The 14,243-nt window shown below is 41.8% G+C and overlaps 1 protein-coding gene across 2 annotated transcripts in view; it reads right to left on the reverse strand.

Annotated features, from left to right (window-relative positions):
- Positions 1–3,711: 3,711 nt before the first annotated feature.
- LOC115151075 (rho GTPase-activating protein 15) overlaps positions 3,712–14,243 on the reverse strand; it is a 62,611-nt gene continuing 52,079 nt past the window's right edge. Inside the window, exons 18-23 of one of the 2 annotated variants that reach the window (XM_029695035.1) lie at positions 12,277–12,375; positions 11,473–11,550; positions 11,197–11,250; positions 10,339–10,470; positions 10,056–10,161; positions 3,712–4,877 (exon numbers count right to left, since the gene is read on the reverse strand). In XM_029695035.1, the coding sequence (XP_029550895.1) occupies positions 4,685–4,877; positions 10,056–10,161; positions 10,339–10,470; positions 11,197–11,250; positions 11,473–11,550; positions 12,277–12,375 (662 nt within the window). In that variant the 3' untranslated portion in view covers positions 3,712–4,684. The remainder of the gene's footprint in view (positions 4,878–10,055; positions 10,162–10,338; positions 10,471–11,196; positions 11,251–11,472; positions 11,551–12,276; positions 12,376–14,243) is intronic. The other variant, XM_029695036.1, reaches the window with a different exon arrangement.

Consider the following 14,243-nt stretch of genomic DNA (forward strand, 5'->3'; position numbering starts at 1 on the left):
TTTAAAGGTCTTACTCACATAGTCGTCCGGAACAGCTGATGCTCTCATGCATGCCTCAGTGTTGCTTGCCTTGAAGCGAGCATAGAAATGATTTAGCTCGTCTGGTAGGCTCGTGTCACTGGGCAGCTCGCGGCTGTGCTTCCCTTTGTAGTCTGTAATAGTTTGCAAATGTAATTCAACCACTGAAAACCTTCCCATTTCCTGGCCAACAGATTTCCTCATGGATTTTTAATTCAATGGGGTTTTCAGTACATTTATCTAAAGTTATCCCTGTAAGTACAGTGTATCTATCTTTCATTAGAATTTTATCAACAGACTCACTGTAATAGAGAGAGAGAATGGGAATAGAATAATAAGGATCAATAAAAGAATGCCATCAAAACATAGGCCTATAATATAATTCATATCTCTGTTTCAGCACCAATTGGTAGATTTAAAAATGATCTGATCCTGTAGATTATTTAGGGTTAGGAATGTATTCAGTAATCTACCAATTCATAAAAAACAATTTAGGATAGCCTTTACGTACAAAATATATTGGTAAATCCAAAATTCTGTGGTTTGATTAATCCTGAAAGTTGCCATTCAGTTGTTCAATCCATTAAATATTGGAAAGGGAGAAAACAATAAAAGTTGACCAATAGTCCTATTAATCTACCCTAATCCTCACTGATCATGTAACTGATATGACAATGGTCCAGTCGTCGTAAACCATGCGCCAGGCTCCAGGTTCAAACTGCCAGGCTTGGTCTGTATTCCATGATGATTCCATGAAGTGGGCTACATGTCCCAAATTATGAACAACTTGTTATAAGTTAAATACTATCCACTGTTGCTAGCGACCCTCAGGATCAACCACACGGACGTGACAGAGTAAAGAAAGGGAAACTAACGGTGTCGTGGAATGATGCCAAATGTAGCCTACAAATTGAAGGGAACAAACAGTTAAGTGACAGTAAAAAATGTGTGTGGGTATTACTGATGGTGGCTACCAATAGTGGCTAATATGTAACATGACACAAATTGTAATTTATAATTTTTTTAAACTGAGATAAGTCCGGCCTGAAATTTAAACATTGTACAGCACAAAAAGTTTTGGCCAAAATTTGGCCCGACTGTCATTATGCACAGATTTGTCTTGTCGTCTAATTTGGCTTGCTTCTCCAAGATTCATCCCTTCAAGTTATAAGGCCATACAACTTCAATTCTGCATTACGGCGCAGTATTTCATACACTTCACTGTGGGAAAGTGGCACACAATGATGAGTAAGAAAGTTACAGATGCACAAATATCATACCTCACCCCCCTCAAAACGCTAACCACCCTGTTATTGTAACAGTGAGAGGTTAGCATGTCTTGAGGATATAATATTTGTGAGTCTGTAACTTTCTCACTCATCATTATTCATGATTAAGTCAGGACTATCAGTAATCATGATAGCGTCCACATTAATGTAGAAGTGTTTAGAAACATATTCTATTTTTATTTACAATAAAAGTGACTCCAAAATGACACAATACGTTATTTACCATTCATTTCTATTGGGCAAAACGAACAGCATCCAACAAGTTTGTAGAGTCAGAAGGTTTATGTAATCATGGCATGCTAGGAATATTACTGGTCACCATAGCAACACCCACCCGTAGCATGCGCTCCAGCAGGTATATCTCACTGGTCATCCCCAAAGCCAACACCTACTTTGGTCGCCTTTCCTTCCAGTTCTCTGCTGCCAATGACTGGAACAAATTGCAAAAATCACTGAAGTTGGAGACTTATATCTCCCTCACTAACTTCAAGCGTCAGCTGTCAGAGCAGCTTACTGATCGCTGCAGCTGTACACAGTCCATCTGTAAATAGCCCATCCAACCAATTACCCACCTCATCCCCATATTTGTTTTTGTTTTTCTGCTCTTTTGCACACCAGTATTTCTACTTGCACATCCTCATCTGCACATCTATCACTCCAGTGTAAATGTATCAATTGTAATTACTTCGCCACCATTGGCCTATTTATTGCCTTACCTCATTACTTCATTTGCACACACTGTATACAGATTTTTTTATTGTGTTATTGACTGTACGTTTGCTTATCCCATGTCTAACTCTTTGTTGTTGTTTTTGTCGCACTGCTTTGCTTTATCTTGGCCGGGTCACAGTTGTAAATGAAAACTTGCTCTCAACTGGCCTACCTGGTTAAATAAAGGTGAAATAAAAAGATAATAAAAAAATGGGACCAAATACTAAACTTTTGTCTACTTTTATTGGTCCCCTACAATGGCAGGACTATGTACAAAAAGTGCTGTAATTTCAAAACAGTTCACCCGATATGGGTACCCTAAAATTAAAGCTGACAGTCTGCACTTTAACCTCATAGTTATTGTATCAGTTAAAATCCAAAGTTCTGTAGTACTTAGATGTTTTTTTTAAATGGGTCACTGTACCATTACTGTTGGAGTTCAGTGTATAATATAAGAGCTCTCATTTTAGGAATAAAACACAAACTTATAGAAATTGGTTTAAAAAATATATGTAAATATTATACAACACTAACTTTGGGTTGAGTGTAGAAGTCAGATATTAGAGGCAGGCGGGCAAGTCAATAATCTAGGTAAAGTTATAAAGTAATCAATAGGCCTAAATAACCTACATAATATATACGTTGCCAAACTCCAAAATGGTTGTGGTCCTCAATGCACTCAAAAAATAGGGTCACACTTCATTTGGATAGTCTGGATTGTCCACCTGTTGATGCTCTACAGATGGTCATACTACCAACAAACTACCTATCAACCGCTTGCTAAGGTTGCGGTTAGGGTTAGGTTTAGAATAAGGGTTAGGGTAAGGGTTAAGGTTAGGGTTAAGTTTAGGGTTAGAATAAGGGTTAAGGGCTAGGCTTGGGGTTAGTAGATAGTTGAAATGTTACTGCCTGTAGATAGTATGTGGAGCATCTTCAGATGGACTATCCAAAAAAATAGAATCAGAACTGAAACGGAATAGGGAGTTTTCTTCCCATTTTCAAAGGTTATAACGACCCTACTTGAGTCAAATCTTCTCTGATGTCACAAAACTATTTCCCCCTTCCCCTCTCTCTCTCCCATGAGACTTGCAATAATAATAAAAATGAATAAATATTACATATAAAACATCAAAATTTAACGCACGCTATTTTCCTCTACTTTTCTTCTTTTCCTTCTTGTTCGTTTTTGTCTTCTCCTGCCAAACCAGTCAATATAAAAGTATCAAACATGCAGAGGGAGTTTGTTTGCGGAAAGTCCAAATTTTTTTAACATATGCATTTCTAGTTCCTCTTTTGTTCTGTTTATTAAAAACAGTGTTTCCAACAATCACAGGGGAGCTGTTTTCTCTAGCTGTCTCTACAGAGGCGTACATACCTCCACACTTCCTGTATCTCTCATGCTGACACAACCCATTGCTCCTCAACAGACCTAGGTCAGTTCAAATACTATTTTAAATCATTTTAAATGCTTTAGCATTTGCATTAGCCTGCCTGGAGTGCCAGGTGGGCAGGGTTTGCTCTTTTTGAACTATCCTATTGGTCCATTAAACCATGAAATCTCAATCAAGCACAGATAAAGTATTTTTAATTATTTCAAAAAGTATTTGAACGCAGGCCTGGTGTTCGACAACAGACAACCCAAAACCATGACTGACTGATTAATACGCTGAAGAAGTATCACATAGCACTCAAGTCATTTACTCCACGTTCTTTATTGAAGGAACTACTACAATAAAGTTATGTTTTATGTTGTTTAACTGTCTACTTCACAACAGTTCTTACTTTAAGTTTGCTTTACCACAGGTTCATCTGGTAGGGACACTCCAAAGTGAAAGTTGATGGCAGAATATTACACTTATGTACAAACTTTCACAAAATAAATCAGTACGTTTTAATGAAAATTGAAACATACATATCAAATAGTATATATAACACCAGGGGGATTCAAAGGTCTACACAGACTATTCAGTAAAGGTAAGTACATAACATAAGTATTTCAGTTCTTTTGCTTTGCCATTATAACAAAACCAAAGTCCTTTGAAGTTTGAAGTCTGGATACATTCTCCAGCCACGACACAAGTTCGACACAAGTCTAGTACAACAAGGATAGAATTAGAAAACTTTGCATTAACTTTGTTGTAGACTGTTTATAGATAGTGGCACATAGAGTCAACAGCCTTGCTGCTGTTGCTTGTGTTTGGAAGAGTCAGCTGGTGCTCCTACTACAACACTAACGGAGCTGTGGAGACATATCATCCATACTGGCTTTTCCTCCTGTTCCCATCTCTACCCATGCTTTTCTCCTTGCCGTGGGGTGAGGTGAACTAGGCTGGTGTTGTTACTACAGGGGCTAAGGAGACATCATGAGGAGATGCTGGTGTGGTTTCACAGTGTACTGGTTCTGTTGGTTTTATTGGTTTTGGTCTTGGTGTTTGGTTCAGGCTGAGTTTGGGTGGGTTCAATGCAAGGTGTTACAGGGTACCATAGGGGTTGGGTCCCAAGATGGTTCAGGTCACTGAGTTGGGTTCAGACTGGTTGGACTTAGGGCTGGTTGGGCCCAGGGCTCAGACTGGTTGGGATGGGGGCTGGATGGGCTAGGAGACTGGGTTGGCTCTCGACTGGGTCCTTGGGGCTGGGTGGGTTCGGTGTTCTGGGCTGACTGAGTGTCAGAGGGATGCTGAGTTGTTGGGTTCGAAGATGCGGTCGAACTCATTGAGTATGAGCTCCACGGCCTGGTTCTGATACACCATGTTGATGGCCATGTTAGCGTTGTCCCGCTCCGGACGCATCAGGGTGGGACCAAACACTATGCCGATGTTCTGGGTCGACATCCGGTTGGATTTAGCGTGCTCCATCACTCTGGGGGAGGAAGAGAGAGAGAGGGTGGGGAGAGAGAGAGAGAAAGATATTTATATACACAAAAATATAAAACGCAAATGCTACAATTTCAAAGATTTTACAGTTCATATAAGTAAATCAGCCAATTTAAATAAATAAATGAGGCCCTAATCTATGGATTTCACATGACTGGGCAGGTATGCAGCCATGGGTGGGCCTGGGAGGGCATAGACCCACCAAATGGGGAGCCAGGCCAGTGCTTTATTACAGACTGAAGTACTCCTCAGCACCCCCCCACCCCCCCCCCCCCCCACCCCCCCTTAGATGATCCCACACTAGCCCGGCTGATTTGTAGGGGTCCAGATTTTGCAGCTCTTTCAGAACATCAGCTATCTTATTCACTGGGCATGGCTGTGTGTGGACAGTGTGTATGTCAACAATGTCTGTGTGCAGGCATATGGGCAGTACAGTTTGGGTGTCTTTGTGTGTCTGTGGACATCATGTATTTATTTGTGCATCTGCATGTTCGAATGGCTAGGGGGGTGGTCCGGAAAGGGGATATGTCCCCGTCCTTAAGTAGGAAATTTTTGCATTTTTCAAACAGCTTTTTCATGCAATCCAGAGCCATAATCATTATGTATAATTCTATGTAAAGAATGTAAATTGTTCAGAAGTATCTAAGCTTATCTTGGTTAAGGGTACAGACAGACCTTGACCAGGATACTAACGCACTTTGTGCCCCCTCACATTTTGTAGGTGCACACTCACACACATGCATGCCTGCATACAAACACACACACACACACACCTACAAAGGCACAAATAAATACATGTCCACAGACACACAAAGACCCCCAATTTGTTTGACCAAACACAATGCTATTTCTCAGAGATCAAGATAACTACTGACTTTCAGCATGCATATAGGGAAGGGCAATCAACTTGTCCTACTGCACTGACTCAGATGACTGATGATTGGTTTAAAGACATGAATAATATGATTATAGTTGAAGCTGGATTGTCAGATTTTAGTGCAGCCTTAGATGTTAATGATCATAAATTGTTAATTAAAAAAAAATCAGCTGCCATCTCATGGTTGGAGTTATTTTTCCAATAGAACCCAGAGAGTGTTCTTCAATGGAAGCTTCTCTAACATCAGATATATACAGTGCTGTGTCCCTCAGGGCAGTTGCTTTGGGTGGTTACAGTTCTCTATTTTTACAAATGATTTGCCACTGGTCTTATACGAAGATAGAATTACTATGTATGCAGATGATTTCACACTTTACATGTCAGCACCCAAATCTACACTATATACAGTACAAGTCAAAAGTTTGGACACACCTAGTAATTCAAGGGTTTTTCTTTATTTTTACTATTTTCTACAGAATAATAGTGAAGACATCAAAACTATGAAATAACACATATAGAATCATGTAGTAACCAAAAAAGTGTTCAAGAAATCAAAATATAGTTTATATTGGAGATTCTTCAAAGTAGCCACCCTTTGCCATGATGACATCTTTGCACACTCTTGGCATTCTCTCAACCAGCATCATGAGGTAGTCACCTGGAATGCTTTTCAATTAACAGGTGTGCCTTGTTAAAAGTTAATTTGTGGAATTTCTTTCCTTCTTAATGCGTTTGAACCAATCAGTTGTGTTGTGACAAGGTAGGGGTGGTATACAGAAGATAGCCCTATTTGGGAAAAGACCAAGTCCATATTATGGAAAGAACAGCTCAAATAAGCAAAGAAAAATGACAGTCCATCATTACTTTACGACATAAAGGTCAGTCAATACGGAAAATTTCAAGAACTCTGAAAGTTTCTTCAAGTGCAATCGCAAAAACCATCAAGCTCATGATGAAACTGGCTCTCATGAGGACCGCCACAGGAAAGGAAGACCCAGAGTTACCTCTGCTGCAGAGGATAAGTTCATTAGAGTTAACTGCACCTCAGATTGCAGATTGCAAATAAATGCTTCACAGAGTTCAAGTAACAGACACATCTCAACATCAACTGTTCAGAGGATAATGTGTGAATCAGGCCTTCATGGTCGAATTGCTGCAAAGAAACCACTACTAAAGAACACCATTAATAAGATGAGACTTGCTTGGGCCAAGAAACACGAGCAATGGACACTAGACCGATAGAAATCTGTCCTTTGGTCTGATGAGTCCAAATTTGATATTTTTGGTTTCAGCCTTTGTGTCTTTGTGAGATGCAGAGTAGGTGAACGGATGATCTCCGCATGTGTGGTTCCCACCGTGAAGCATGGAGGAGGAGGTGTGATGGTGTGGGGGTGCTTTGCTGGTGACACCGTCTGTGATTTATTTAGAATTCAAGGCACACTTAACAAGCATGACTACCAGAGCATTCTGCAGCGATATGCCATCCCATCTGATTTGCGCTTAAGTGGGACTATAATTTGTTTTTCAAAAGAACAATGACCCAAAACACACCTCCAGGCTGTGTAAGGGCTATTTGACCAAGAAGGAGAGTGATGGAATGCTGCATCAGATGACCTGACCTCCACAATCACCCAACCTCTACAATGTAGAAAATAGTAAAAAATAAATAAAAACCCTTGAATGAGTAGGTATGTCCAATCTTTTGACTGGTACTGTATATATAATGTACCAGTCAAACGTTTGGACAGACATACTCATTCCAGGCTTTTTATTCATTTTTTACTATTTTCTACATTGTAGAATAATAGTGACGACATCAAAACTATAAAATAACACATATAGAATCATGTAGTAACCAAAAAAGTGTTAAATAAATCAAATTATATTTTTTATTTTAGATTCTTCAAAGTAGCCACCCTTTTCGTTGATGACAGCTTTGCATACTCTTGGCATTCTCTCAACCAGCTTCATGAGGTAGTCACCTGGAATGCTTTTCCAACAGTCTTGAAGGAGTTCACATATATGCTGAGCACTTGCTGGCTGCTTTTCCTTCACTCTGCAGTCCAACTCATCCCAAACTATTCTACAATGTAGAACATATTAAAAATAAAGAAAAATCCTTGAATGAGTAGGTGTGTCTAATCTTTTGACTGGTACTTGGGTATGATGCTACAAGCTTGGCACACCTGTATTTGTGGAGTTTCTCCCATTCTTTTCTGCAGATCTCAAGCTCTGTCAGATTCGCAAACATTTTCTAAAAACATGTTTTCACTTTGTCATTATGGGGTATTGTGTGTAGATTGATGAGGGATTTTTAAAAACCATTTTAGAATAACATAACAAAATGTGGAAAAAGTCAAGGGGTCTGAATACTTTCCGAACGCACTGTATATGGATTTTTGACACAAAAATCAACCGCCACTGGTAGTTCTTGTTGTGGTCTTGTCCCATCTTGATTGCTGTCCAGTAATATGCAGGAAAGAAAGACCTAGGAAAGTTGCAGCTGGCTAAAAACAGAGCAGCACGCCTTGCCCTTCACTGCACATGCAGAACTAACATTAACAACATGCATGCAAGTCTTTGCTGGTTGAGGGCTGATGACACATTAACTGCTTCTCTTCCAGTTTTTATGAGAAATATTACTGTGCCAAAAATTCCAGATTGTCTGCATAATCAAATAACATTCAGCTCACACCCATACCCCACAAGACATGCCACCAGGGGTCTCTTCACAGTCCAGGTCCAAAATGACTTCACGGCAATACAAAGTTTTATACAGAGCCATGATCGCATGGAAGTCCCTTCCATCTCTAATTACCCAAGCAAAATAAGTAAAAAAAAAAAAAAAGATTGAAAAACAATTGATGGAATGGCAGGGACAGACTCACAAATATCATACACAACCAAAAATGCTAACCTCCCCTGTTATTGGAATCGTGTAACTTTCTCACTCATAATTTTTCACAATTCATTCAGGATTATCCATGATCATTGTAGTATCCACATTAATGTAGAAGTGTTAAGAAACATATTCTATTCTTATTTACAATAAAAGTGACTCCAAAATGACACAATGCATTATTTACCATTCATTTCTATTGGGCAAAAATGTATCTGAAACACAACCAAAACAAAGAGAAAATGCATCCAACAAATGTTTTGAGTCACAAGATTGATGTAGTCATTATGTGCTATGAATATGGGACCAAATACTTAACTTTTGACTACTTTAACACACAAGTGTGTGTGTGTGTGTGTGTGTGTGTGTGTGTGTGGACATGTTTAACCATACCAGAAGTACCCACAAGAATAGTAAACAAACAAAAATTTGACCAACTAGGGACATTTTGCCAGTCCACAGTCCCAACAAGGATGAAGGCTATTTCTAGGGGGATTAGGGTTAGAATTAGTGTAAGGGGTTAAAGGTTAGGGTTGGTTAGGAGTTAGTGTAACGTTTAGGCTTAATGTTAGGTTTTGGAGTTAGGGTGTGTGTGTGTGTGTGTGTGTGTGTGTGTGTGTGTGTGTGTGTGTGTGTGTGTGTGTGTGCGTGTGTGGAGGAGACACCGACTCAGGAATGGGTTAAAGCCACAGCATGAGGCATTCTTCTAAAAATGCCATTCCCACCAAGCCACAGAGGCAGCCAGCAATTGCTCAAAACTTCCACATTAAAAAAGGATAGGAAAAAAGAGACAGAACGAGGGAAGAAAAATAAAAGGGAGAATGGAGGAGAGAGGTTCCAGTGGTGGCGGCAGTGGTGTTGCTGTTCCTTCCAGCAGACAAGCCACAGAGATCCCAGAGGAGGCGGGAAGGGATGAGAGGGGGAGGAGAGGTGACGAAGGGGGGGGGGGGATAGGAGACGAGAGGATGGGGGGAGGAGGAGATGAGAAAATGAGATCCAGAGAGAGAGAGAGGAATGACAGTGAAACAGAGACAAGGTGACTGACTTACAGATCCATGGGAGCTACATGTTGGCACAAACATCAGGCTCACTAACACAACATAAACAGTCACTCTCAAGTTCTGTGGAAGTACCATAAAGTAACAGAAGAGTATCTATTTTACTTGTGTGACTGATTCCTTGATCCATCAGAGTTTCAACATCTCACTCCATGACCCACAGTATATGACCCACAGCACTCTCGAGTCCACACTGTTCATTCACAGAACACATATCGAAAGGCAACCGCTGAGAACAAGGCTGAGGACACTACGCCATCTAGTTGTCAGTCTTCTACACCGCAGTTAAGCAGATTAGGGACAAGGCCAGATTGAGGAGAGGTCTCATACCGTTTGAGATGGCTGAACATGAACCTCATGGTGTCGTGGTTGGGAGGAGGCATGCTCAGAACCAGCCACTTCAGACGGTCCACTTTGTCCAAGTAGTCTGACATCTCTGGACACACAGACATCCGGACAAATATATTAGACTCTGGATGGCTTACTGTCTCATTTGACACATTCATTTGTTGGTTTGTTCATTCATTCTTTAGTCAATCCATCAAACAATCCATCAATCCATTCAACTATGTCTGTGAAGGAGGATTTATTCATGAATTCAGGAGCTACTCACTGATGGTCTCTACGATGTCTGTGAAGAAGCCATAAGGGACCAGGGGTTCAGGAAGCTCCCTGAAGAAAAGCTTTAGGGCACCTGTTATGACATGGATATCCTCCCATTCACTCTGGTCCAGGTTCAGCTTCTCTATTAGTGGGAGGAGATAATAATAGAGGAAAGGGGTGAAGGGAGGAAGTGAAAGAGAGCATTGGAGGGGATTGGAGAGAGGAAGGAGTGGAATGTAGCGTGGGATGGGAGGGAAACAGAGATAATGCATGAATTTCACTGTTAAAACTGTGCTTTTGGTAGACAGGGTGGCTGGCAGGCTTGTAGCTGTAGCAGAGATACATTGTCTGTGAAACAAGGCAATAGTTAGAATGCAGAGAGACAGAGCTTGTGGGAATGCTACCCCAATACAACCAACCATCCAATCCTGAACAACGTTTCTCAAGCCATCCTCAGTTACACAAGGTATTGGGTTTACAAATGTAACTACAAGAGTTTCCAATGTGAAATTAATGTTTAGACCCTAATACTGTAAACTACTGTCTAGACTCTAGAGGAGTATTGAGAAACATTGGTCAGGATTCAAGGCAGTGCAATAATGGCTAGCTGGAGCAAAATGCAAGCTGCAGTAGTCTATTTTAGCCACTTGATGGCACCAATAGACTTTGTAAAGAACACAGTACCTGATGCACCTTTAACTGATATTTTACTCAGCATGTCTGTGCAAAGGCAACACAATATACAAACTTCTAGCAGCTGGAAAGCTTAGAGGCAGAGAAACATGTGTTTTTACATAAATGCAGACATTGCAAACATATGCATAGATTTGGCTCAAAGCTATGTGCTGCCAGTTTGTCTGAGTTCTACCTTGTACCAACTCCGCAGGGAACATATAACGTCCATCAGTGGTCACTGCTCGCTCTGTAATCAACAAACAGTTTTTTACCTAGAGTAAGTTGCTATGATCCCAGCCCATTTCCCTCCCTCTCTCCTTTCTTTCTTTCTCTCTTTCTCTCTTTCTTTCCCTCCCTCCCTCTGTCCTCCCTCCCTCCCTCCCTCCCTCCCTCCCTCCCTCCCTCCCTCCCTCCCTCTCTCTGTCCTCCCTCCCTCTCCCCTCCCTCACGCTGCCCCTCTCTCTCTCACCATGGTTAACTAGGTAGCGTAGTTTCTGTATTACGGCCAGGTTACCACTCACTCTGTAGATACCGTCCGTCTCCAGACCTGAAACACACAACAGAACATTTAACCCCGGCAACAACACCCATACTACATTTAACCCCGGCAACAACACCCATACTACATTTAACCCCGGCAACAACACCCATACTACATTTAACCCTGGCAACAACACCCATACTACATTTAACACCGGCAACAACACCCATACTACATTTAACCCTGGCAACAACACCCATACTACATTTAACACCGGCAACAACACCCATACTACATTTAACCCTGGCAACAACACCCGGGTACTACATGTTACACTAGCAACAAATAATAATAATGATAATAATAATACTAATTAGGTGGTTCATATTTCAATCGGAAATGTGTTTTTTTTGCATATTCCAACTCCCCCTTAGACACCTTCGGAGAGTGGGGTCACAGCCAGGGTCTGACATTATCAATGATGACTCTTGAGCAATTAGGGTTAAGTGCCTTGCTTGCTCAAGGGCTCATCAACAGATTTTTCCCCTTGTTGGCTTGGGAACTTGAACTAGCAACCGTTTTACTGGCCCAACGCTCTAACCTCTAGGTTACCCTGGCATTAATGATTTACATAAACCTAGCAAATCCTATAGGGCTGTGCTGTACGTCTCCTCTCCGCGGCCTCAGTGCAGAGCCTGACGAAGTGAGGCACCGTGTCGCTCTCTCTCTCACACAGCATTTCCCTCCCTCCTCCCTCGACCTCCATCCATCCCTCCCTCCTCCGTGCTGTACCTCTCCTCTCCACGGTCTCAGTGCAGAGCCTGACGAAGCGAGGCACCGTGTTCTTCTCTCTCTCACACAGCATCTCCAGACAGCAGCCAAACACCTGGTCTGTAAATAACAACAACACGGGCATTTAGAACACTGAAGATCATCTTCTCTGCAGTGACTTACATTAAATACAGAAATCGGAGGTCATGAGATACACAGAGGAACCCACATCATATCACTTCCTCAAGCCATGCTGAAGAAAAAAAAAGTTGTATGTATTTGGAAAGATCTCCAGTTCCATGGAATTGAAAGGCCACTACTCACCAGGGGATTTCGCATTTAGAGTGAGATCACTGAGGGATAAATTGTAACTTCCACTTAAGTCAAATTTTCACTTAGTCATATGTGGATGTCAATGGGAGACTAAGTTGAAATTCAACTTAAGTGGATATTACAGTGCCAATGCAGATGTTTTTATCTCAATATTAAATCATTTCTGGCCAACAATTAAGTACCTTGCGGTGATTGTGTTCAATTAAAATTGTAAAAAATAAACAACAACTGCTTCTTAGCAAAGAGTATTTTCTGAAGCAAGAATTTTGCTAAGACTGTCTGGGAGCAGTCAGAGTTGGGACTGAAAAACTGAAAACAAGTTGTTATTAGCAGAGAGGTTTGGAACTCACTTTCTTATTGGTCTATTTGCTAAATTTACCACCAGGTGATCTCACCAGTCAGGCCAAAATTCCATCGTACCAAAACAGGCTGAAATTTCAGGCAGTCTTTTCAAACAGTTCTTACACTGAAAGGGTATTATCACAATTTTCACAAATTCACAGTATTATTCCAACCTCATAGTGTGGAAATATATATATATCCTGCTACACCGGCTCTGACGCTCGTCTGATGTGGCAGGGCTTGAAAAGTATTACGGACTACAAAGGGAAACTTAGCCGCAAGCTGCCCAGTGACGCGAGCCTACCAGACGAGCTAAATGCCTTTTATGCTCGCTTCGCATGAGAGCACCAGCTCTTCCGGACGTCTGTGTGATCACTCTCCGTAGCTGATGTGAGCAAGACCTTTCAACAGGTCAACATTCACAAAGCCGCGAGGCCAGATGGATTACCAGGACGTGTACTCAAAGCATCCGTGCACCAACTGGCAAGTGTCTTCATTGACATTTTCAACCTCTCCCTGACCGAGTCTGTAAAACCTACATGTTTCAAACAGACCACCATAGTCCTGTGCCTAAGAAAGCGAAGGTAACCTGCCTAAATGATTACCGCCAGTAGCCATGAAGTGCTTTGAAAAGCTGGTCATGGCTCATATCAACACCAACATTCCGGAAACCCTAGACACACTCCATTTCGAATACCGCCCAAACTGATCCACAGATGATGCAATCGCAATCCACACTGTCCTTTCCCACCTGGACAAAAGGAACACCTATGTGAGAATGTTGTTCATTGACTACAGCTCAGCATTCAACACCATAGTACCCACAAAGCTCATCACTAAGCTAAGGACCCTGGGACTAAACACCTCCCTCTGCAACTGAAACCTGGATTTCCTGACGGGCCGCCCCCAGGTGGTAAGGCTAGGCAACAACACATCTGCCATGCTGATCCTCAACACTGGGGCCCCTCAGGGGTGCGTGTTTAGTCCCCTCCAGTACTCTCTGTTCACCCATGACTTCGTGGTCAAGCACGACTCCAACACCATCATTAAGTTTGCTGACGACACAACAGTGGTAGGCCTGATCACCAACAATGACGAGACAGCCTATATGGAGGAGGTCAGAGACCTGGCAGTGTGGTGCCAGGACAACAACCTCTCTCTACTCTCTCAATGTGAGCAAGACAAAGTAGCCGATTGTGGACTATAGGAAAAGAAGGGCCGAACAGGCCCCCATTAACATTGACGGGGCTGAAGTGGAGCGGGTCGAGCATTTCAAGTTCTTTGGTGTCCACATCACCAACGAACTATCATGG

Source organism: Salmo trutta, chromosome 16 (genome assembly GCF_901001165.1).
Source record: "Salmo trutta chromosome 16, fSalTru1.1, whole genome shotgun sequence".
Lineage (NCBI taxonomy): Eukaryota > Metazoa > Chordata > Actinopteri > Salmoniformes > Salmonidae > Salmo > Salmo trutta.